The following is a 26,932-nucleotide window of genomic DNA, read 5'->3' on the forward strand; positions in this document are numbered from 1 at the left end:
AGCTTATATCTAGAAATTCAGCATTCTAGTTCTTAAAGGGATTTTATTTGTGCTTTTGAGCAATTTCTGTTCTAAAACTGTCAAAGATATAAGGATTTCAGATTCAGATAATGCATTACCAAGGTTTGTTGACTGCTACTGGATTGTGATTTGGGAACTTCTTGATCTTCCCCATAAACTTCTATCCCTAAGGACTTATTTTTATTCCTCCTCTTGCTTCTGTCTTTGACTTCTTTGGAGGATAAAGGTGACATTTCAAAGGAGGAAAGTGACATTGTATCATTTCCTTTAGCAGCCAATGCCTAGAGGTAAACAAACAAAAACATAGCTGACACTCTAGATACACAGTTGGGATAGCACTAAGGGAAAAGGACTGATGTGCTCTATAATTCTTTCTTGTTAACAAATATCATTTCAAAGAGATAGTTAAAATACTAGCACTTCACGCTTCTTGTGTAAGCTGATCAGTGAAGGTATTAAGAAGGATTTTCCTCTCCATATAGGGCATTGAACAATTGGTTACATGCAGTGTTTGTGAAGAAATAGGTACTTGCCCTGTCAGAGGCGAAATATAAAACTTTGGACCATTCATACCACTCAACTCCTCTTTTTTTAATGTTCATATTACAGATTGTGCAGAATCAGTTTAAAAATCTATCCACTTCCCAAAATGAGGACTTAAACAATGAAAATCACAACCTCTCTGTTGAGTATCTTCAGAACTGCAGTCACACAGTGGTCTGCTGTCATTGCTCCAATCTGTATTGTCAGCAATATTTCAATGTACAAGAATCCTGCTCTCCAGGAGCTTAATCCATTGAAGTCAATTGGAGTCTTTTCATTGATTCCAATGGGCTTTGGATCAAACTCTAAAGCAGTCAAAGAATAGAATGATTGTATATTTCAATACCCAGCCTATCCACAAGCATGGACCAGCAGAGCAGAGGAACAAAAAAAAAAATGTTCATATGTCCTTATGGAAACCTATAGATGGTTGCAATTTTAGACTTGCCAGCCCTTACAATACCATTTTGGTTACAGTACCACAAACTAATCTTAAGTTTTTTTGTTCACTACTCATAATTACTATTTATCAACAAATGAAGAATCATTTCTATTTGCCTTAGAAAGCACTGTGATAACTCTGAATAAGACAGTAGCTGACACCTGTTCTCATCAGTGATCAGAGTGTCATTGTTTATACACACTCAAAGATAAGGAGGGGCTGATGCAATATATAACATTTGTAGTGGAATTTAAGTGGAGAGTGCTGAACATTAACAAGGGAATAGTTTATGGACCTCTTGCTCTTTTTTCAACAGTTCCATGGCTTCCCGAAACTTCCTTTCTTTTGCTTCAGTTTCAGCAATAGTAGCTTTGTTCTGCTCCTCATATGCCATAGTCACTACAGCCAGGATCAAGTTGACCAGATAAAATGAGCCCACAAAGATGACCAGCATAAAAAAGAGCATGTAGATCTTCCCAGAAGCTCTAAGAGTCTGTAAGCACAAAGTACAAACTAAAGTAAGGAGTCTGAAATGTCTAATTAGATTAGTTAATGCTTGTAAAGCCTATTGAAGATGTAAAGAATTATGTGAAACTAGTAGATATTATTCTGAAGTGTTTTTAAAAAACCTTGGTTACATTTCCATATTCCTGAATAAAATGCTTTATAAAAACCTTTAAACGCCCCAGCCTACTTGGGCTTCCTTTCCCATTTCCTATACAAAGAGCCCTAATGACTTTCCTGATGGTGGCCAGTAGAGTCAGTTTGGGTGAACAGAAAGGGAGCTGCACATCTGAGGGGAAGAATCTATTGTGCTATTGGGGCAGCACCTGGTGGCATTTCAGTCCTCTTCTGCTTCACTGCCAGTTCCTGGGACTGCAGTGCATTAAGTTAGTTTAAAGTGCTGTGGAAGCATTTTGTTGCCCTCTTGAAGGAAGTCAGGCAACACCACAGTACAAGGAAGCTATGCCCTCGCCAAACAGCCATCAAATAGGAAGAAGTTTTAGTCAGACTGAGAGGTGGAAGGCTCTTTAGTATGTTACCAATCCCAGTCCCTTGTGGTCTCTGTTTTTGAGGATATATATGTGACATGTTTTGAATCTTTCCTCCAGGCTAGTAAAATCTTCTGCTTCGTACTTATTGATCCATCATACAAACTATTAAGTATTTTTCATGATCTGCTTAATTTCCCTGTCAAAATTCTTAATTGAAAGAAGCAGACGTTCAATATAGCGAGTTATCTGTAGTGTTCCCATCATATGGATATGCACAATACATTCACGGTGACTTGCACCCATCATTTCATTTCAGACTTCTTTTCCTCTCTTTTTACTTTAAATACTTTATACATTTATCCAACTACATTACTGCTTTAATATTTGTATTAAGTAAATCTGATACCTGTTGATAGAGACGTTCCCAGTAATCTTGTGTCATCAGGCGGAACAAGGAAAGAAAGGCCCAGCCAAATGTATCAAAACTTGTGTAGCCATAATCAGGATTTTCCCCAACTTTGAGACATACATATTTATCTGGACAGGAACTACAGATGATAATAAAAAAGTAATGAAAGCTTTAAATGTTCAGATTTAAAGGCAAACAGCTTCAGTTCCTATGAAAACTCAGATTATACACTCAGTTATACTACAACTCAAATATAGGGACCCACTTCTTCCATGAGATCTGCAAACACTAACTCATGCTAAGTAAATGTCGTCCACGCTCCTACAATATTTTGGTGGGAAAGAGGGACATAAAGCGGAAGGGTAGAGAGAGTAATACAAAAACACATGCACACCAATATATGTTACATATTATTTTGTATATATATATATAATATTATTTTCCATTCTAAGTTAACACTTCCTCTGCTTCTTTCAGTGCACCTTGTCTTAAACACAGGTCCAGTTCCGCAGAATTACTTCTGTGCATAGTTTGACTGAAATAATTGGGAGAATTGGTACAGGAGTAACTGTTTAGAGGGCCCATCTCTACCATCTGCCTTTTATACAGTGAGTTAAAGTTATCTTTATACTCTGAACTACAAGGCCCGCAGAGCAGAGCTGTCTTGTACACAGCTGTACACTTGTCAGGCTGTGGTCCAGCCTTATTCAGCCACACAAGAACATAAGGGGAATTTAGACCCTCATTCCCCACACTCCCATGTGTAGCCTCCCCATTTTCAGTTGCAGGCACAGCTTATTGGGTGGAGAAGGAAGCAGGGGTACATGCGTGATACTCCCCCTGCCATGTAATCAAGCAGAGAGTAAGAGAAGCCTTGGCTCCACAACTCCACCTGAATCTGAAACTGATGAGAGTCCCCAGTATTGCCAAGTACAATAGATGAAAGATTGTGAGTCATATCCTTCAAGAAATAAAAAATCATGAATAAGACTCCGCAAAATAAAAAGGGATTTGACCACAAAATCATTAGATTTTTTTAAAAAGAAAGACTATATTGTGTTTTGTGTTTTCTGCCTTTTGATTTTTTAACTCCCCCTTGTAGCCTCTAAACCTAGGTATTTGCTAGATAAGGCATAGGTACACATTAAAGTAGTAATGCAATGAGCAACAGGCCTCAGGCCTGTGAGACAATAGCTTAGTTAAACACAGCATAAGGCCCAAAAAGCCTTAGCACAAGCAGCTAACCAGGAGTAATCCTAAATCATAAGATATCACAAGACAGAATACTGTAATGACTAAAGTGCTGGCAGGTAACCACAATATGCTAGTTTATACTAGCTTGAGATATTTTAAGATAGAAACATGGCAGATATCCAATCACAAAAATACCATGGTAACTAATGGATATATATGCTAATAAACTTAAGGTAAAAGGACAAATAACCTATGGGAGAAGGAAACCCCAACATTAGGAGGGCGAAGAAATACATTTAAGGAAAAAGGGCTGAACCCCCTATTGAATATGCATTAGGCATAGAGGCATCAGCATAACACATTATAAAAGCCATATACTGGCCTGGATGCCTTGGGATATGACAATATGACAATCATGATGAGGATGACTAACACTTCAGGTTCTTTTGCAAGAAATAGTGTGAATTTATGGATGCTCAGATACTCATTCTGTATTATCTCTATCTACTTTGCTCAGTGGAGCATTTGTGATGTTGCTAACTGGGTTAATGAAACTACTGCAAATTCAAAAGGTTTTTCTAAGTGTGAGTGTTGCAACTGTGAACATCGGGGCTCCCAATTTAACAGTAATTCTAACACTGGACCTGACCTTGGGACTAGAACCTACTAAACCTTAAAGTCTTAATTTGTCCACTGGGGATTCTGAAATGATCAATATAGTTAATACACAGTCAAAAGTTCCAGCAACACCCTATCCATCACCAGTGTTTGTGTGTTTGACTATTACCTCAACTTTACTGAATACAATAATTTTGGACCCTACTGCAGAAGCTCTCACCCCAGAGTTTCTCCTCTCCCTGCTCAGCAATTAATGCTACCCTTAGCCGCCTCCAGACCAATCTAATCTAATCTAATCCTTCTTTGGCAGGGCTACTGGCGTAATGGATGGAGGAAATCAGTAGATGTGATATATCTTGATTTTAGAAAGACTTTTGACACAATCACACATGTTGCATGTCTGAGTTAATGACAATTTGAGATTGTTGAGTAACAGGCTCAATTGGAATTATTTAATCAAAGATTATCAGAGATTAGTACAGCCATCCCTCATCACTCTCCCAGGTTTATATATGCTTATGTAATTACACACACACACACACACACACACACACACAGAATGATTGTTAGGGTTACTTACAGGTTAAGGACCAATATTCTGGGCCTTAGAATTCAACATACTCTTTGTTAATATCATAAAGATCCTAAAGAATAGCTAATATATAAAATACACCAGAAGAAAAGGACTAAAAGGGTTAATATTTACTAACAGGGTATTAATACATTACATTTTCATAAGCAAATCAAGGAAATTTGGTCTACGTGAAATTACTATAAGGCAGGTACACAACTTACTGAAAAACCAAACTCAAACAGTAATTATCAACTATCAATGGTTTGCTGCCAACCATGCATTGTGGAAATCTATATAGTGGAGTCCAGCAGGGTTAAGTCCTGGGTCAGGTACTATTCAATATTCTCATTAATGACTTCGATAACAGAGTGGAGAATATGCTTATGCAATTTGTGGATGAAACCGAGTGAGGAGTTGCTGCAAGCACTTTGGAGGACAGGATTAAGCTAAAGTTCAATAAAAGTAAGTGGAAAGTACTACACTTCGGAAGCAAAAATAAAATAAAATGCACCAATACAAAATGGGGAATGACTGGTTAGGTGATAGTACTGCCAAAAAGGATCTAGGGGTTATAGTGGATCACAAACTGAATATGAGCCAACAACGTGATGCAATTGCAAAAAAAGGCAACGCCATTCTGGGATGTATTAACAATAGAATTGTATGTAAGAATGTGGTGGAACGTGCACCCCACACCAGCCCTAATAGGTTAACAAAGGCTTGAGGGGCCAACTAGCTTACCTGACTTCACCTGTGAGAGGGAGGGTCAGGTTTAGTTGAGAGTGAAGTCCATCTGGGAATGGCTTGGGAGAGCATTATAAAGCCAGGAAGGTGAAAGCAAAAGTGGCTGCAGGGGAAGCAGTCTGCTATTGTTCCCTGGGAGGCTGTCAAAAACAAGGAGTAAGTCTAGGGGCGGAGTAAACCCTTGGATCCTGTCCTGGAGTAAGAAGTCTAGTAAAAGACTAGGAGAGGGTGAAGTAGCCATCGGGAGTAGAGTAGGTAAACCCAGAAGCAGGCAAAAGACAGAGAGGCTGTGTAGGAAGGAGCCCAGGGAAATAGCAACAGGGACTGGAATCAAGGACCTGGATTGCTGGTTGTAGGCTCCTGGGCTGGAACCCGGTATACTGGGAGGTCCTGGGTTCCCCTGCCAGCCACTGATATAGTGGCATAGAGTGCTGAGATGGAGTTCAACACCCTCCAGAGATGGTATTTGAATGGATGTCCTCTTTGCCTTTGTAACCCCAGGAGCTGTGAACTAAATGGTGACCTGGAGCAAGAACCAAGTTACCAGAAGAAAGACTATTGCAGTGTGAGCAATGAGCAGCCAGGAGGTACCTGGTGCACCGAGAGCTACATTCCCAGACCTAGATGCAAAGAGGAATACTGGAGGGGAGGGGGAAGCCTGTTATGAAGACACAGAAGGTAATTGTTTTTCTCTACTTAGCACTGATGAGGCATCAGATGGAGCATTGTGTCCAATTCTGAGAGGAACGCTTTAAGAAAGATGTGGACAAATTGGAGAGGAGCTACAGAAGTGATAAAAGGTTTAGAAAAACTGACCTATGTAGAAAGGCTAAAAACACTGGGCATGTTTAGTCTTGAGAAAAAATAGACTGATGGGGGAGCTGATGAATCTTCAAATATGTTAAGGGCTGTTATAAAGAGGCCAGAATCTCCTGTTCTCCAAGGGAGGTTGTGCAATCCCCATCATGGGAGGTTTTTAAGAATAGGTGGACAAACAGCTGTCAGGGATAATCGAGGTTCACTTGGTACTGCTTCAGCATAGGGGGATGGAAGCCCTTCCACGCTTACATTCTATGACTCTAGTAAATGAATCCTTAGCTGAATTCCCACATCTGTCTGACCAATTCTGCTTGACGCACAGCGCCCACAACAGATCAGCACCATAAACCACATTCAGGCTCTAAATCAGTGTGTCTCCCCAGCACCACATCTGCCTACCCCATCAATTCTGCCCCTACATCTGCCCACATTCCCCACAAGTTCTGCCCTCCCCCTGGAATCCTCATTTCTACTTCTCCTATGATGAGTGAAGGGGAAGAGACTCTGCCTATTTCCTGTGGGTATGAATTTTGTGAAAAGACTGGAGATTCTTGCATTATCATGAGACAAAAATCTCTATATCTTGTTCCAGACCCTTTAAATCCTGGCTGATGTCCTGGGTAGAGGAGAGGAAATGCAGCTGAGTCTCCCCAACCTATTTCCAAGTCCTCTCCTTCTGCACCATTGGGGTGGGAAAAGATTTGAGTTAGATTTGATTTTATCTGAAACAATGCACCCATCCTTATTAGACACACTGAAGTTAATCCTACTTCCTTCTCCACCGCTCATTCTTTTACAATGTAATTCACTAAATGGAAGCGTATTAAATACATTTCTAAAAAAAGTTAAAATAACTGTAGGAACATCTGCCAAAAGGCCTGGGAAGAATTTAGATCTGAGTAAGGAAACCATGGTTTCGAACTATATCCCCTGTCATTCATTAAACTGTCTTATTATTTGTTATATTTTCATTATCCTTGTTCCCATTATTATTGTCTTTAGGAACTTGAAATCTGCTCTTTACTTTAGTAACTGGTGGACTGACTAAGCCAAAAAATACTAAAGCAAAGAAAAAAGTTCAGAAAGAAGAAAGGTTGTTAAATGCACTTACCCAGCATCTGAACTGTTGCCACACAATAAGATATCTGTGGTGCCATTCTTCTTGAAAAAAATTTCTACAAGAAAAATGAAAGCATAATACTTCAAAATACTTTTAAAATGTACCTTCTAGATTAATATGACCTGACAAATATCCAGTGAAATAAACATTGGCAGGGGCACATAGACACAAAAGGTAAAGCTGGCATTTGATGAATACAAAAATTTACTTACTTGTACAGTGACTGGAGTTCTTTGAGAAGTGTTGCCTATATATATATATATATTTTCCACTTATTGGTTCACATGCATCCCATGCACTGGAGATTGACGTCTTTTGGCCAGTAGTGTGCATTAGGTCTGCACATATGCCCTGAATGTCCTTGTGATCCCATATCAAGGGCATCAAAAGGAAATGCATGCCCAATCACCACTCAGTTCCTTTGCAACCACAGACTCAACATGTAATAGGATTCTGTAGTAGCAGGGAAGGAGGGCAGGTCATAGAATATCTATATGGACAACACATTTCAAAGAACTCCAGTTACAGTACAAATAAGAAACTTTTCTTTCTTCTTTGAGTGTTTCTCCCTAGGAATGTATTCCACTTTGAGCAAATTCCCAATCAGTGATCTGATATGAGGAGGTGGGTACTCAGAGTCTACCTAAACAGAGACTGTAGCATAACTCTTTCAAAAGACATGACCAATGTGGAGTCTTCCACTACGAAATGATGCTTGGTAAAAGTATGTACTGAACACGAGCTAGCTGCTGGACAGATCCAAAATGGGAATGCTTTGCAAGGATGCAGCATAGGCTCTCAGTGCCCAAGCAGAATGGGCTGTACATTAGCTGCAGGTTCTAAACTATCTAACTCAGAACAAAGTCTAATTCACCCCAAAACCCATTTAGACAATCTCAGGCCAGAAATTGGTTGGCCTTTATTGTGTAAGGAAATTATGTAAACTGTCTTGGGGAAGCTCTGAAGGGCTTTGTCCTTTGCAAATAAAAGGCTAGGGACCTGTTATCAAGGGTATGTAATCTGGAATCTCCCTGATTAGAATGTAGTTTGGGAAAGAATACTGGTAGATGAATCATTTGATTTAAATGCAATTCTGAAAATTACCTGGGGTAGGAACTTGGGGTGTGGCCTAAGAGACACCTAATCAGTAGGGAAAACCTGCCATGAATCCCTGTGTCTCCCCAATTCTCCAAGTTGATGTAATTGCTTGAGGTTTGAATGGAGGGTCCATCAGACTTGCAAGGAACGCTTTAAGGTCCTGGGGGGAGAGGGGAGGGTTTTTTAGTGGTGGAAAAACCTTAGGGAATTTAGACAGAAGAAGGTTACTGATTCTGTGCAGTAACTAAGGTTCTTTGAGCTGTGTGTTCCTATGAGTGCTCCGCTGTAGGTGCGGCAGTGCTCCCTGCACCTGGGTTCGGAGATCTTCATCAGCAGTGCCCATGGGACTGCACATGTGCATCTCCCCTCTCTTGTGCTGTGCATGAGACATATATACATAGTGCTGTGCTGTATGACTGCCCCCAGTGCCTTCTCTGCAGAGCTTATGTTTTCAGCTCCGAAGCAGAGGAGAAGAGGGCGAGAAGTGGAGCACCCATAGTGACACATAACTTGAAGAACCTCATTCACTTCACAGGTGAGTAACCTTCTTTTCTTCTTTGTGTGATGTCCCTATAGGTGCTCTGCTGTAGGTGACTATAAAGCAATGCCCCCTAGCTGGAAGGCTGGGGCTTCAGAGTGATCTGTACTGCTGAAGATAGGACAGCATGTCTTAGCAGAGTGTCCATTGCGGCATTGTGCATAATAGTGTAGTGCCGGGCAAAAGTGTCTGTCGATGCCCATGTGGGCACTTTACAAATGTCCTCAACGGGGACATTATTAAGAAAGGCAATCGAGGTAGATAATGATTGTATGGAATGTGTTCTGATTGAGGTAGGAGGTTGTCTATCGTGGCGTTTGTAAGATAAATCTATACACTGAGATCCACTTAGAGAGACATTATTTTGATATAGCAATGCCTCTGGATCTTTTCATGGTGGAGAGGAATAATCTTGGTGATTTCTGAAAGGGTTAATCCTTTCCAAATAAAAGGCTAATGCGGGCTTCACGTCTAGGATGTGTAGAACTGCCTCTTGTTAATTACTGTGAGGCTTTGGGAAGAAGCAAGGGATGTGTATCAGTTGATTGAGATGAATATATGTTGGGACCTTAAATAAGAATCTTGGGTGTGGGCATGATGTAACTTTGTCCTTATAAAATAGTGTGTATGGTGGATATGCCATGAGGGCCATGATTTTGCCCACCCATCTAGCAGAGGTGATGGAGACAAGAAACTCTGTTTTCATTGATTGATGTTCAGCTTTATTTTACACTGAGGTAGCACTGGAGAGGAACTAAGGCAGGCACACAGGGGAAGGCCTTAAAGTGCAGAGACATTGGGACTCAGAGACTGGATTATCTCTGACCCTCTTCATATAGTACCAATCTCACTATTAACAGCCCTCTTTTCAATTGCAAGTTAAGGGACAGATTCACCAATACAGAATCATGGAACTGTAGGGCTGGAAGGGACCTCATGAGGTCATGAAGTCCAATTCTCCATGCTGACACAGGATAAAGTATATCAAGACCATTCCTGACATGTGTCTAACTGTTCTTAAAAAATCTTCAAGGATGGGGATTCCACAACCTTCTAAAGAAACCTATTCCACTGCTTAACTACCCTTATAGTTAGTTTTACCTGTAATATCTAACCTGAATCTCCCTTGTTGAAAACTATTCAAATTAATTCTTGTCTTATGCTCAGTGGACATGGAGAACAAACGATCACCATCCTCACTGTAAAATCCTTTACATATTTGAAGACTGTTATGTCCCTCTCCTTAGCCTTCTTTTCTCTAGACCAATCATGCCCAGTTCTTTCAATCTTTCCTTATAGATCATGTTTTCTTAATCCCATCATTTTTGTTGCTGTTCTCTGAGTCCTCTCACACTTGTTCACATCTTTCTTAAAGTGTGGTGTCCAAAGATGGACACAGTACTACAACTGATGCCACACCAGTGTCAAGAAGAGGGTGACATTTACCTCCCATGCCTTATATACAATTGTGAGGGGTCCCACAGGATGCAACCATGAAAACTGTGGGAACGCTGTGCTCTCTTCACTTTCCAGACTAGGCTGTCCCTCACAATGCCTTGCTAGTGACAAGCAGCAAGTCCCTCCAGGCGGTGTTATCACCTACCCCCATGGCATGCAGAGCATCACACTCAGCTAGATCGCATGGATGTTAACCTGGGTTGCTTTTCACTCTGTGATGCTGTCAGCAAGCTACACTTACACAGCCATCTACAGGCAGAGACACACCCAACTGAGTTATGTGAGTGCCTTGCCGAGCCACTCAGGAACCAACAGTAGAGAGGCACCAGCCAGTCACTCCCCCAGTTTGTAAGAACTGCACCAAAAGGAGTCTATCTCCAAAATCATATGAATAAGTCTGCTCCCCCCTTGTTGTGGGGAAGACATGAAACAACTTTTGTTACTGAGCTAAGGTTCCTAGACACTCCAATTCAAGACCATACTGGCTGAGATAAAACATTAAACAAGTTTATTAAGTAAATGAAAATAGATTTTCAGTGATTATAAGTGGAAAATATAAAGAAATTAAAAGAAGTTACTGAATGAAATAAACATAAGATTGCAGTCTAAGTTCTACACACTACCAATATTTGAATTAGCAATGTCTCACACTTGTTAGCTGGTACAAGCAGTTTCTTAAACCCAGGCTGGGCAACCTTCCCTGTCTGGGACTCCCCTCCACCGAGTCCTTTTGTCTTCCAAATGATCCTTTAGGTGTTGAGTTGGGGAGAGAGAAGCCAAATCACGATCTCATTCTCCCCCTTTTATAGTCTGTTTCAACTTGCTGGAACAGTCCAGGCATGTGACATGATGGCTGTGTCCCACTGGTTAAGCAACCCCATTGCAAATATGCATCCTACAATGAAGACTTCATTGTAAACAATTCTTGTTAGCGGAATCTATTTTTGAATGGGTGAGAGATAGCTATCAATGCTGTCTGGCTACTCCATTGTTGTACCTGAAAGACTGTTTGTGGGAGTTTCCCACCTTGCAATGTGTTCTAGCAGCATGTTCAACATTTCAAAACTTCACATACAATGGCAGCACATACAATCCAACAAGATATTAATGTTTAGCAGATCAAGACTTCTAAAACAATACCAAACAAGACGGAACATATAACTACATGACACTGGTGAATATCGAGTTTCTGGGGTGGTGTTCTCAGATGCTGGGTGTCATAACAATATCCTGTTAATACATCCCAGAATGACATTTGACTTTTTTGGAACAGCACCACACTGTTGGCTTATGTTCAATTTTAATCTACTGCTGCTTTTTTGCAGTACTGCTGCTTAACCAGTTAATTCCCATTTTGTATTTATGCATTTTCTTCTTCCTAAGTTCATACTTTTCTCTTATATATATATATATAGACTTGCATCTTACTGATTTCAAATCAATTCTCCAATTTATTAAGATAATTTCAAATTCCTAATTCTGTCCTCTAATGTGCTAGCAACCCCTCTGAGGTTGGTGTCATCTGCAAATTTTATAAACATATTCCCCACTCCAACATCCAAGTCATTAATGAAAATATTGACTAGACCTAGGGCAGACTTTGGCTGCTTTGCACTACTCTAGTTCCAAAAATTGTTCTACTCTGCCCCCCCAAATTTACAATTTATTTAAAGAAAACATATAATGAAGAAGTGTAACATACTGTAGGAGGGAAGCAGAGAAGGGAGGACATGGGTAACAGAAATAAGAACATCTGGTTTCATAGACTTGCGATGGGCACTTGATGCAATGCAAGATTAAAACATTAAGAGGGCAAGAGTCAGCACTGTCAAAAATCAGTGATAATGTTAAATTTGCCATGTTCTGCCTATCTAGAACTTACTAGTATTTTTTTCTTATAACTCCTGTAACCCCCATTTGGAGTTTGCCAACTCCTGGAACTCTGGACTGAGCCTCTAGGGGCTCCTACACTATATATTACAAGAATAATGGCTCTCACAGCCCTCTGACACTATTTCCCTGCATGCTTGAAGTCAGGGGTGAGGACGGAATGGAATAGAAACTCCTGCTGAGGCCAATAGGGAGGGTTCTGCATGGGATGATCTGGACAGGCCGTTTTCTCAGTCAATGATGGCCCAGGGCGGCTCAGCCTCTCAGTGGAAGGGAACAGCCTGACACAGAGAGAAAGAGACTATGTTTAGTTTCAAGCATTGCATTTGGGAGCTGAGAAAGAAGTACAACAGCTCAGGCAGTCTCTGATTAACTCCCACTCTCCAGAAAGGGAGTTGAACTGCTGTGGAATCTAGTGCATGGCTTCAGGCAGTTCCAGCTAAGCGTGTGGAGTGCCAGAGATCCAGCTCAGAACTGGCTACCAAGGGCCAGCTGAGACCCCCACAGGACTCTGGTCCAAAGAGCCAGTAGATGACCTTGCTCCACCCAGGGGTGAAGATACTAAGAGGAACCTTTTTATTTGTTTTGTTTACACTGGTCAATGTTCACAGTGCTGCAGCTCTCGTCTCTAGACTCAACCTTAGCGTGCCATCTGCCTGGGAAGATGGCAGGAAGAGAGCTGGTGTTGATAAGAGCAGTGAGTGCTGAGAGGTGGGAAATTTGTTGATGTGTTACTACTTATTAATTAACCCTAAGGCTGTCCTTTCCCAGATCCTATTTTCCTGCTCCAGATAAAGTCCTCCCTTGTTATATTGTTATTTCTGGGAATGTCATTTCTTTGCTGTAGTTTATGTAGATGTGCTTTATTGTGTCACTTTGTAGTGGGTTTTATACTCCTTGACCATTAGTATCATTAGTCATTTTCCCAAGAGACAGCACCTCTTGTGATCTGAGCAGAGTGAAGAGTCACCTTGGGTGGAGGCACCATAGGAGGAGAGGAGAGAAGCCTCTCCAAGTAGCAAGCATCCAGGGGGAGGCTTGAGCCCTACCTCAGGGGAGGAACTACACTATGAACCCCAAATGTGTATCCTACAGTAAAATATAAATGATGTGCAATGCAGCAGTTAAATTTTGTAAAGGAACTTTAACTTTTGAATCTCATGACCTCTGCCCCCCGCTTCATTTTTCAGTCTTAATATTGCCTCAGTCTTAGTTTTGTGTTGCAATTTTTTTTTTAAAAGAGGGCTAGGTAGGTGGTTTCTCTTTCATATTATTTCTCTGGTGTATTTTGAAATTCGTCCTTGTAGCAAAAGCTTTTCCAAATATATTGGATGGAAAAGGTCTCTCTCCTGTGTGAATTCTCTAGTATTTTTGGAGATTGCCTTCTGAATGAGGCTCTTCTTACACTGTGTTTGTAAAGGACTCAGTGCTTGTATGGATTTTTCTGGTGGGTTTTGAGAATTCCCTTACCACTAAAGTTTTCCCTACATCTGGTGCTCATATAGAATTTCTCTCTTGACTGGATTCTTTGCTGAGTTTTGAGAGATCCCATCTCAGTAAATTTTCCACATTCAGTACATACAAAAGGCATCCTTCCTGGGTGGATTCTTTTATATACTTTAACCTCTCTTTTACAAGTACAGTTTTCTCCATGTATAATGCTTATTGATATGATGGTTCCTCCTTTCTGAATTTTCTGCTGTATTCGGAGATTTCCCTCAGTGATGAAACTTTTCCCACATTCAGTTCATGCAAATGATTTTTCTCATGTTGTTTCTCTCGTATATATTGAGATCTTTTTTCATCATAAAGCTCTTTCTTCCCTTACTGCATCTAAATTTTGCCTTTCCTCTAAAAATGCTTTGGTGTGTTTTGAGTTATCTGTTCTACTCATCCATATTTAAGAACTAATTATAGTCAAGACACAGATAGAAAATAAAGAGATATACAACTTATTTAAAAGGAAAACATGAGCATTTTAGCTGAATATTTACTTCAGCTAAAACTGATCACAGCCCACATCAAAACATATAAATCTGCAAACTTCTTAACTGTATGTACATAGCTGTTTAGCACATTGTACAAGGCAAGGAAAATGCATCAGCAAATGAGCTAATGTGCATTTCACACAGATTAATATTATTGGAAACTTTGGAAACACTGTTTAATGGTTGATGGGGAAAAAAAGAAAGGAATTGTAGCACCAATAGCACAAATTATCCCTGGACCTTTGCAAACCACTGTGCAGGTTTGCAAACCATTCTTTGCAATGTTTAAAGATTAACATTGTGCTATATTCATCTGTATTTTCAACATCATTTGCTGTTCAGGACTCAAAATATATATAAAAACTATCATCTTAAAAGGAAAAAAGAGGACAACTTACCTGAATCATTAATAAACTTGTCAAAGGAGCCCCATGTCTTGTTGTCCAAATAAATAGTTCCATTGGTGGAGTTAAAATTCCTGACACACTTATGTCTCAAATTGCCCTTAAAGAGCTGAAGGCCTATGAGGGCAAACACACTCAAGCAGAAAACAGTCAGGATCATTACATCAGCAAGTTTCTTAATAGACTGGATGAGTGCACCTACAATGACTTTCAGTCCTAGGGAGATAAAATTTAGAAATATAAGGACTAAAAAGCTGAAACACAGGTATTATTGTACAGTAGTCACAGTGTCATAGTTATTGGATCAGTGTTGCATGCATCTTTTCAATACAAACATAGCACAGATGAAAGAGAAATGATCAAAGAAAGAAAAGAAGCTTTTTCTCTAAGCAATTGTCCCTAGCACTTTTGAAGGGAGTTTGGAGTGGAGAAGGCTTCTTCTATCCTTCCTCCATACATTGCACCCTCATCCATGCAAGGACCAGGGCTAATCTGACTTTCATGATTTAGAAAGGGGAATAAACATCCTCCTAAGGAAATTTGCAATGATGGTACCTTGGGAGGATCTGTGAACACTAGAGACATACAGAAAAATAATACAAAGGGACTAGAAAGAGATCAATGGATCAAATCCATCAGACTGATTCAATTTGTATACAGCCATTAACCAGATAACACCTAATTGATTTACCTGATTAAGGAATAAGTAAAAACTTGAATAGGATTTGACCCAATAATAATAAATATTAATTATGAAGCACAAGTCTACTGAGCTGTTAAGGACATTGCACAGTCAGAACAATGATAAGAACAATTAGAACAGCCTTCTTTATAACAGATACTATACAAATCAAGCAAAATGCTTAAAGACATGAAGAATCAAAATAAATAAAATTGCAGATGGTTTCCAGTGCTTAAATTATTCTGACTGGGCCAACAATCCTGAGATACCACACACATCCACAAATTCAGTGATTTCTGTATCAGCTAAAAGTCACACAGATAAAGACAAAAGACCTGCAAAAAAACAGTGAAATAGGTGGAGGAGAGGATCACTTGTAGCTGGCAGAAAATATTCAGAGATCAGGACTTCTTACCTGGGAGTATTGAAATAGTTTTTAAAGCTCTCAGAACGCAGAATGTACGAAGGACCGAAACATTGCCTAGATCACTAAACTCCCCTACATATCTGTAAAATCAAGACATGATTGTGATGTATGATTGAAATAACCATGTATAACATTGTTGCTACCACTGTTATACAATTGCAACAAAACTTATGCAAAGTATGTCACGTAAGGTGTCAATGGAAAAGTTATGATTTGCTAAGTATGATTATCCTGTTTATATGCATATATCATTTTGTATCTGAAATATAGATTTTTGTATCTGAAGTTTTAGATATTGACTATGTACTGGCATGCTGCATAGATGCTACATTTCTGAGTCACACCCACCAGGTAAAATCTACATTGAAGCCAGACAGCCTATTGTGAAACAGCTAGGCAAGTTAATGGCCCATTTAAGGACACTTAGCTTGCACAATAGACCACAGAAGAAGCCTGCCCCCACCTGATGGGCCTCTCCCTGAAGGTTTTAGACAGTGCATGGACAATGGGTGCTTCCATGACTCAACAAAGCAAGCAAGGACATGTCACTTGTTCACGTGACCCTAGACTCCATTTTGAGGTTGTAATTTTCCACAAACTGAGACTGAAAGCATTCACTCATTGGGAGAAGGTAGATAAGGTGGCTGCACCATCTTCATCTTGTTTTCAACTCCTGCTTCATTTCTCTGGACTGGATTTCTAACAAGGAAACTTTAAAAAAGGATTGATGACCCTCAAGCTACTGGAGTAATTTCCAGAGACTTTGCAAATCAGCAGTTTATTTCATCACTGCTAAAACCTGATTCAAGAACTTTGCAATAGTTTTATGTGATTCTTTGACCATTTTAACTCTTTCCTTTTTCTTTTTCCCTAAGAATAAACCTTTAGATATTAGATACTAAAAGACTGGCAGAAGCGTGATTATTGGGAAAGACATGAGTTATATATTAGCCTGGGTGTGTCACTGATCTCTTGGGATTGGAAGGACCCTTTGTTTGATGAAATTGGTTGTAAATAACCACTCATCATAAAATCTATTGTCTGGGTGGTGAAACAAGGACTGGGGTATCTAAGACTACTTTTCTGACTTCTTTTTAAACCAGTGTGGTGAGACAGAAGTTTATGTTTATTGCTGCCTTGGAATATTTTGTGGAAGAATAACCGCTAGTCTCAGGTGTGTTTGCCCTATTTTTCTGCAGTTTATCCTGAATCTGGTATCCACTGAGGCACTGGGACAAAGACAAAATATGCTACTGAATTGAAAGAACAGTGGAAATATTTTATACAACTTTTCTTAATTACTAACTCTTCTGTGCATAAAATATCTTAAGCATTAACAAACCTTCTGTCAAGGGCTAATCCTAAATATTATGTATCATGGACTATATTCCTGATTACTTCAAATAGCAAATACTTATAAATTAGTGCTTGGTTATGAATGCTGTCAATATTTTACAATACCATACACTTCTAAATTTAAACAAAAATAGAAACACAAATTATTAAAAATATTTTGGCCAGATGAAGAAGAAAATAATTACTTTTGAGCAAATTCCCAAGTAATCTTTCAAAGTATGCCTCCTCCCCAGGCCATAATAAATCTATCAATTCCGCTCCATCACAACCCCTCCATGCAAAACGAAAAAATACATCAATTCTCCTCACCATAAGAAAACTAATCAATTCCACCCTGTAATAGTCTCCTTTATTCCCAGAGTGCAAATAAAACAGCCCAATCCACAAAACAAATCTGACACCCCTGTCAGACACACAGAGTCCCTAGCATCTCTTAATTACTGCCTTTGCTCTCCTTTGCTCCTTTCTCAACCCTACCTATTGCTACCTCTGCTTCTCACCTCACAGACACATGCACATTTTCACCAACCCAACCACACAACTGTTCTTCTTTCAGCCAAGTGGGAGGTAGAGTTGGAGACTTTAGAGTGAGTCATGTCTTCACTGGCAGAGATATTAATGACATGGTTACTCAAAATATTTCTCCTAGTTTATTTTATATTGTTTGTTTGGAATAAAGATGGAAAACAGAACAGCAAAGCTTCACTTACTTACTTAAACACACACACACACACACACACACACACACACCTGTACCTCTCTATTTCCTTTTTCCAAGGGTATAATTTTGATATTTCTTCCAGTGAATGCCTCCTGTACAGGGAAACCGGGGTTAGAAACAAAACAATTTTTAAAGCAATTACTTAAGGAAGTGGAAGGAGAAAGGAAACTGTTTGGCCAAGGGAAACCAAGGTGATTTAAAAGGTTGGGAGGAAATATTTCTTTGGATTAGTGGCCCTTCAGGAAGGATTACAGCTTAGCTGGCAGATGACAACCCTATGGGAACAATCAGGTGCTCCAGATGATATCCCTTTTGCTAATTAGCAATGGAGCAGCTGAGTTAGAAGGAGTCTGCTAGAACAGTATAAAGAGAAAGCTTTCTCTAGTGCAGGGTGGCTGTTTCAAGCTGGAGGAACTCCAGGAGCTGAGATAGGCCTCTGTGGGGACAAGCATTGAATGACAGCTTAGAGTTGACAGTAAGAGCCTCAAGAAAACTGTCAGAATCTTTGGAGAAGGGAGACAGTAGGGAGGTCCTGTCAATCAGCAAGGTCCAGGAAGAGGATTGGTGTCTGCCTCTGCACCAGAGAGGCCTACAGTTTGAGCCTGACAAGGAAGCAGGAAGATAAAAGGTGTGCTGACAAAGAGAGACAGAGACACCCTGGTGAGAAAATAAGTAAATAAGACATTAGCTTTCCATTGAGGAACAGCAGACCAAGAGACTGAACCCCAGTGTGAATGCAGGCGGAGCAGCTGATCTGGAATGGAAGAGGTGTTGATGAGAGAAGATGAGAGGAATCATCCTCAGAGGAGGAAAACTGAAGCCTGGGATTTGTTATTTTGCTTTAATTAATGAATAAAGTCATCCCTTGAACAAGAGGTTCTTGAAAGTAAAGTCTGACTTACATAGACAACAGGGGAAACTCTGGCATGGCCCAAGGCCTTGGCTTGTGATGCTTCTCTTGGAATGGTGGTCAAGTGTCCAGGGAATTAGTATCAAAAAGGGACCTATGGATTTAATGGAACTATAACGTCCTGTGGCTGGACCTGTGTGTGACAGGGATTTCCTCATCTCATCTCTGCTGACTGGGCCGCAGCCAGTGCACTGTCACTGGGAGCTTAGCGAGTGAGAAGCTGTCTGTGCAGACAGCTTGGAGGATCTCTACAGGGAGTAGCTCCAACCACTGTTGGAATGGAGTACACTTCAGACTATCTACAGTGAAATAACTGGAAACACTATGAATGATAGTTTCTTTTTACCACAATAAGGCAATAAATAGATAATACTAAGAAATAAGGGCTAAAAGACCCAATTTCTTTGGAACTCTCATCACTGAGGAAAGTTGGGAGTAATCAAACCTGGAGAATTGTTCTGCTTTCTGCTTGTTGCTAATACTCTAAAATAGAGGTTCCCAAACTTTTCTTATTGCATACCCCCTTCCAGACATAGCCACTGCCCATGTACCCCTACCATTCTCATCACTGATACTTTGTGTTCTTCTTAACACTACCTGTCTTTAGCCATCGCTCCATATTTCACTATTACGTACAGATATAGTTATAATACAATGTATACAACCAAAAAAAACTTGATTAAAGTCTGAGCTGAGTTAGACTGACACTTGGGGGGCAACTGAATCCATGCACTATGGTGATTGGAGGTGAAGGCTCTGTAAGTTGGTGTCTTTGTGCATCCATGTTCTCATCAGTACATCTTGAAGGTAATTCACTACAGTATTTTATATAATAAATGCCTACAGGAGTTAAAGCTTCATCTGAGTAGCCTATTATGAAAATGCAATAAATAAAATATGTAAAATTCGCCATTACACAATTTCTTCCGCATACCCCCCAGAAATATCTTGTGTACCCCTGCTTTAAAGGAAAGTGACAGAAAAAATTGACATCTCATATGGGTCTTGATGTCCTATGAATTGCAGACATTTGTGATAAGCTTGTGTAACAGGAGGAGCCTGTAATACAGTGGCTTAATGAGTCTGATTTTATAGCTTCCTAATTACAGCTAGTTCAAGCTCACACTGGTTTTGGTGAGGAAGATCCCAGATTTAATCCATTGATTACATGATGTCTGTATATATGTGGCCATAAAGTACACATGCATGCACACAGAGACTTCATGACAGTAGAGAGATCACATCTCACTTCCTGTAAGGTTAGACCCTTTTCCTATGTCACAAAAAGGAGCTGCTGGTTGCTATATGATAATGATCATATCATATGTAGCTGTCTATAAACCTTCTGTACAATCCCCATATCCTCTTTTTGTGGGATTGGCATGCTGTTGCTATCCTGTATCCCATACAACAAAGGGAATACATGAACACCAGGTAGCATTATCACTCCTTACAATCTTGGTTGTTTCTTGAGTGCACAGTACAACACCTCAGCGAAAAGTTCTAGAGAAAATAAACACAAGCAAAAATAATTTAACTGTGTGATAGCTCTGTAAGAACATATACATTTTACTTACGCCATAACAATAACACTGAAATCCAACCAATTCCATGGATCTCGAAGGAAAGTGAATTCATTCAGACAGAATCCTCTTGCCAATATTTTTATCAATACTTCAAAAGTGTAAATGCCAGTGAAAGTGTATCTAGAGAGAAAAGTGTCCAAGAAATGGAAAAACATTTAGCAACTAACAAAGGAGGATATGAGGCACATGCAGTTTACTCACTTTGAAGTGTCTCTCAACACCAAGAATCTGACTAAATGCCCCCAAATGAAATTAGTGGAAAGGTTCTCATTGATTTCAATGGGCATTGGATCAGGACCTAACTCCTATAGGCAATCTGAGATATTAGTTGCCAGCAGTCTGCATGTGTCTGTGTTTGCAGCATACTTGCTTATATGTGACATTGTTTTGGTTTGCTAAAATCTTAAAGTGAGTCAAGTTGGGAATCCCAGCTATTCACTTTTAATTTTTTTTTTTACCATAATTCATATCTTCAGTTGTTCAAAATGCCAAAATGGCTGCTCAATGCATTATATGATGTTCACTTTGTGTATCTAGTAGCACTTTCTTTAAAGAATGTTTGAAAAAAGCTTACAGAAATACAAACTTACAGGATTTTAATTTTAATTTTAAAGGCAGCATCTGCTGGTTTTTGAGTGCACTTATCATTTCAACAAGATAGAAATCTCCTTAGAGAATTTTAGATATTTGATGTTCAGAAATTATTTGACAGCAATGTAGCCCTTTTACTGAAGGAAAAAAAAGGTATTCTGAAAATAGTGTCTGAATTACCATGGCATACACTACTCCTGTCTAAATCCTGACTCCCTTGCATAGAAATTTAGTAATGCAAACCAGTTTTCAAATGAGGATAAATATGAAAATCATACAGTTTTAGTCAGATATTAGAGTTAGCAAAGTAGATGAGCTGGTAGACTGAAGTTATCAAATTAGATGCCGATCTTGCATTGTGCTCCATAAAGGCAGAACTTTGCACACACACAGGGAGATGCACTTATGTTAATGGGATTCAAGCAGGGATAGGGATCCAACCCCATAGAGCCAGGGCTGCCCAAAGAGGGACAAAAAGAATAGTTTGACTCAAGCCCCCTGTTTGAAAGGGCCCCCAAACTGAGTGAATGGCAGTGTGACCCTGCATGCCAGGTTGCAATGCCCAGTGCAGAGAGCTGGGCCCAGGCCCAAGGGACAGGAGATGCTGCTGCAGAGTGAGTGCAAAGCAGGCTCACTCTCCAATCCCCCGTATCCCAGGGCTTCACCTCAGTGGCATTTGTTTGGAAGGGTGGGGGGGCTCAGTTTCAGATTTTGCCTCAGTCCCCTGAAAACATCTGTGTTCCTGCACAGAGCTCTTTGGAGTAACTCAGTGCTGTCAACACAATTCACGGTTTCAAGCTTTGAAATTGGGAGAGATAGACATTTATGGGTTTGTTTGCTTTTAACTGAGAGCTGAGATTCTCAGGTTTTCACATGAACCCAGGACTTGAGGCTTTAAGAAAAAAACACTCCATATTTTGATATTTATGATAAAATTGTGAGAACTGGCCAATGCTGAGGACCAGGCCCTTACTAAGAAACACCCACAGGCAAGAAGCAGCTGACAGAGCATTTTATTAGAGCAAATAGTGCACAAATTAACATTACAGAAATGAATTCAGTAAGGATCTCAAGATCTGATCCTTTCTCTTACTCAACAATAACACTGATTGGAGATGTGCCTCGGTAAAAATGCATAAAAACTAAATCCTAATGTCCTCCCTTAGAACAGTGATGTGGAGAAAAGATAATGAAAAGAACTTAGCTTTTTTTTTTGGCACTAAAGGGCTGATTTTGCTTTCATTTACGCCAGTGAAAATCCACAGTGACACCAAAGAACTACTTTGGATTTACGATGGAGCAAATGAAAGCAGAAGATGACCTTTTATCCTCAAAGCAGTAATCCTGAAGTCCTAAAACATGCAAAATTCCTACTGCCTCCAATGTGAGATCACCTATGTGAGGACTACAAAATGTGACCAATTAACTAACTAATTAGAACTAGAGAATTAAGAAAAATAAATTCCAGCAAAAATACTTACTCAGCATACTTGTTCAATGAATGAAAAGCAGGAGATTTAAACTTCTTCTCATATAGAGCCATGAAGACACAATTGGTTAAAATAGTGCACATAATAAAAATAGTGAACAATGTAAGTAGCAGGAGTTAAGGTAAAGAACATGACAGTGTAATCAGAACATTCCACTAATACATGAAGTGTTTAAGCAGTTTTAGATTTAATATTTTCTTTTAAATTCTAGGACATAATTAATTCTATTTGTATGTTGTTCATATTGATGTCAGACCACAATATACTTAAGCAACTAAAACTTCATTGCAATAGGCATCATGTGTAAAACTTAATACGAGCCAGTCCCTACCCCAAAGAGCTCAGTCTAAACAAATAAGAACAACAAAGAGTAGAACAAAGAATGTATTTTTATCCTCATTTTACAAATAGAAAGACAAAGGCCCAGATCCACAAAGATATTAAGACTTCAATGGAAATTGGGAGCCTTAATATCTTTGCATCTCTGGGCTTAATTGACTTGTCTAGGGTGACACAGATAGTTGACATGTGGGAACTGAATCCATATGTCAATGTCCCAATACAGTGCTTGGGCCACAAAATTATCATTCCTCACCCAAGAATGGTTTGTTCAAGATGATGTGTGGAAAATGCCACTGGTCGGCACTACTCTGATTCTATCTTTTCTCTGCCCTTTTACAGTTTGTTAGACTCATTTGTGGAGTCTTGTCTTAAATTATGTTATAAATTCCTCAGGGCAGGAACTGTGACTTTGTGTTTGCACTACATCTAGCTGGGGGCCTTGGATACTACTGCCATATAAGTAATGCCAGTAACAATGAATTCCTCATGAAACTCTGAGGCAGGTATTGTATTATGCTCTTTTCACAGATGAAGAAACAAAGAAGTTAAGTAACTCGTCCAACGCAACAAAGAGAAAGCTAGGAACATAATGCAGAGGACTGTTTCTGATAGCACTGACATTGATTTTACGCTGTAGTAACTATGGGCTTGATCCTGAAGGTGATTCAAGGGGTTTGCACTACCACACAGGTGGGATCTGCAACAGTGCTGAGCATAGCTCAGTGACCCTTCTGGTGTGGATCCCCACATGCAACTGGTGCAGAGAGGTAGGCACATAGAGTTATCACATAGCAGATGTGATCGACGTGCACCCAGCTCTGGAGGAGTGTGCAGGGAGCAGATGGGGTGTGGTGCCACACACCCTGAGCATATGCTCTTCAGGAATTGGTGGGTATGTGCAAAAGATTTCCTTCCCCTCCACCTCCAATATTTGCCTATCACTGCTAGCTGCAAGTGTAGGAGCCATCCGCACAGAAAGGGACCTTCAGAGACCCATCAGCTGCACCATGGAACGAACACAGGCAGCCCTGATGGAGAAAGGGCATGTCTGAACTAGGCCAGCCAGCCCCTGTGACCGCCCCCACCACAGTACGCTGGAGAGGTGACCCTCAGTGGAATCACCCTTCCTGCGCTGTTGCAGAGCCATATGCACCATCTCTCCACTGCTGCCTGTCCAGTGCAGCAAAAGTGGGCTTAAGATCACATACAGCTCTGCAGGATACACAAAATTAACCTTGCTGGGCTCTGCATGACTGGTGTTACTTAGATCTCCACAGCGGCAGGATCAAGCTCTTGGATCTCTGATTCACCGCTGTGATACTCCGGTTTTACACCAGTGTAATTTTGCAGTGTAAAACTGGTGAAACACCACAATGAACCAAGCTCATTGACTTTAATGGCATTAATCACAGGTATATGTGATATCAGAATTAGGCCTTCTATTACCTGGTTTCCAAGACTATCCTGTCCCTATAGGTGTATCCCTGTATCCTTCCTGTTTCATATACTAGTAATAGTCATTTCTAAAATAATTCAGGGTTATCTGTGCAGCTATCTGGAGCGGGTGTGCTATTGCTTTTAGAAACAGACTAGATTCAAGATATGTTCCAAAAATATGACACACACAGTATAACACCTATATTATCTCATAATCAACATATAAAAAAAGCTAGAATGAATGAAACCAGCTGAAAGGATATGAATGTACCAAAATTTTAACCACTGCTCTTCTGATTGGATGAAAAGGGCTAAGTATACACAAGGCACGTGTGGCAGTAAATCGGAAGATTGTTTTCTTTTTATTCAGTACCATAAATGTCTTTAAAGGAAAAAAAAAACAGGTAATCTTAATAAATTAAAATTTTTCAGAAAGTGAACTGAGGCCATTAAGTATTTGAATTGTTGGCCAGAGTTACAAATAATTATGGGTAAGAGTTTGATGGTTAACTTGCTTTTTGTTTGTTTGTTTCTTTGAAATTGAAAGATTCCTTGTAATTCTTGTTTGTTACATTTTGATTTGTTATATATTTGTACCACACATTTTTAAGTTTCAGTAAAGAATATTGTGTACTATGGAGAACACTTTTCATGTCCCTTTTTAATTACTGAGTTGGAAGTTCTCAGTAAGAAACTCCTTCCTTTAGCTCTGATCCCACAAAATGTGCATATATGTCATTATACTCGTGTCAGCATTCCCATTAAAGTAAATAGGATTACTCATCTGAATCAAGTTTTTGTATTATATATTCGCAGGATCAGGGCCTTTATTTGTTGAACTACATACCCAGCCTTACTCTGTCACTAATATTAACAGAGCCAGGAATTTTTTAACAAAGCCATTTTTCACTGACAAACGGGGATTTGTCAAACCTGAAATTTTTCCCATGCAAAGAGTGATTTCAACAAAACTTTAATCAAGAAAGTATCTCAGGTCCAGGGTGGAATTTCTGCTCAAAACTAGAAAGGAGGAGGGAGGGAATGTCCTAGGAATGGTCTATAGCCAGTCTTAGTCTCCCTTGCTCACTCTTTCTGGCTGGAGCTGAGTATAAATAATCAAACCGTATTTGGACCAAAGGGAGAATGACTTTATTGTCCAATGGTTGTTGCACCCAACTGGAATGCAGGAAATATAGATGCAAGTCTCTGTGTCAATGATATTTAATTATTTAAACAAAGAATGAGAGTAGTAAAATAGCCAATAACCTGGAGATTAGGGAATTTATGCCAATAGCCAGGGATGTGAGCGAGATCTGGATTCAAGTCCCAGAATTTCATGCATGTTTTAAAAGCTAAAATATAGTCTAGAAATCATTTTGTACTTGGAAGAACTAGTGGTTCTGAAAAAATATATATACTTACAGGCAGTATTTCCTTATTACAATTTGTAACATAGGAAAACAGACTGTATTAACTGGATCTGACTATTAGTAGCCTATAGAGAGAGAGAAGCTGCATGTAATGTAGTGACTTTGATTCAGCCTACGCATAGGTCTAGCAGGCTCAAAGATACTTTAGATAAACTGACTGAACACCGAGTTACTGGTTTTAAGCCCTATTTGGAAGGCTTAAGCAGGATGTAAGTGGTGCATATGCCTAATTCTGATTTTAATTCTCTATGATTAGTAGTTTTAAACTAAGGTTTTATTACATTATCACTTAGTGATCTAAGTATGATAGTTGTCTTTTTTATTATAACCTGATTGAATACAACTGTCTTAAATATAATCATTCAAAGGAAGCCCTGCCAAATTTAGCTCTCTGACCCCCAAACCAGAAAAGGCTCTCTACTGATAAATGATCAAGGAGGGATGAAATCAGATCCTTCTGCATAAACTGGCTCTAACCTTGTGATCATTGTAGTAAGGGTCAAGATCCTCCAGTGGTTTCCCAACAAGCTCAGGAGGAGGATTCCCATAGAGAGTAGGAAGCTTTTGGAAAACCTGCAGATCAAGTTGGGGATGTGGTTTCTCTTTATATTGGGGGTCTTCATATTTCTTGTTGGCAGCAATTCGCTTCTCAATAGCTGCCAAAGATACTCGCGTGAACTGGCGGAAATTGTTAGAACACGGTAGTGAAAAGTCAGCCATCTTTTCATCCTTTTCCTCCTGTAGTAGATTTTACTCCTAGTAGTGGAAACAACTGAAAAGAAGTATCAAGATAAGTGACTACCAAAAAGATAAGCTGTGAAAGACAAACAAACACATTTAGCTTTCCAGTCATCTTATGAGTCCTCTTGCTTTCGTAGAGGTCAACCTCTGAGAGAAACGGAAAAAAAAACCCAAAACAAATTTGCACTATGTTCCTAAATGAGAAGTGTATAGGTTTTATTTTTAGATTACATGTAACTGATAGGACTTAGGTATATTTTATAGATGAAGTAGAGTTGTGGGAGACCAGCACTTCTTGACAGAATAATTTTCTAGAGATCTAGAGATGATTTCGGAATGAAGGCTCATTTTCTCTTCCTTTACA

The 26,932-nt window shown here is 39.6% G+C and overlaps 1 protein-coding gene across 1 annotated transcript in view; it reads right to left on the minus strand.

Moving 5' to 3' along the window:
* LOC137149269 (sodium channel protein type 5 subunit alpha-like) overlaps positions 1–26,556 on the minus strand; it is an 83,399-nt gene extending 56,843 nt beyond the window's left edge. Inside the window, 10 exon segments of the mRNA XM_067542783.1 lie at positions 120–302; positions 1,302–1,499; positions 2,408–2,549; positions 7,471–7,534; positions 14,850–15,071; positions 15,953–16,044; positions 20,529–20,657; positions 22,610–22,720; positions 24,661–24,779; positions 26,305–26,556. Coding sequence (XP_067398884.1) covers positions 120–302; positions 1,302–1,499; positions 2,408–2,549; positions 7,471–7,534; positions 14,850–15,071; positions 15,953–16,044; positions 20,529–20,657; positions 22,610–22,720; positions 24,661–24,779; positions 26,305–26,547 — 1,503 coding nt within the window. The 5' untranslated portion in view covers positions 26,548–26,556.
* Between the last annotated feature and the right edge of the window lie 376 nt (positions 26,557–26,932).

Source organism: Emydura macquarii, unplaced genomic scaffold (assembly GCF_026122565.2).
Source record: "Emydura macquarii macquarii isolate MOO-44397 ecotype Brisbane River unplaced genomic scaffold, CSIRO-AGI_Emac_v2 contig_719, whole genome shotgun sequence".
NCBI classification, from domain to species: domain Eukaryota; kingdom Metazoa; phylum Chordata; order Testudines; family Chelidae; genus Emydura; species Emydura macquarii.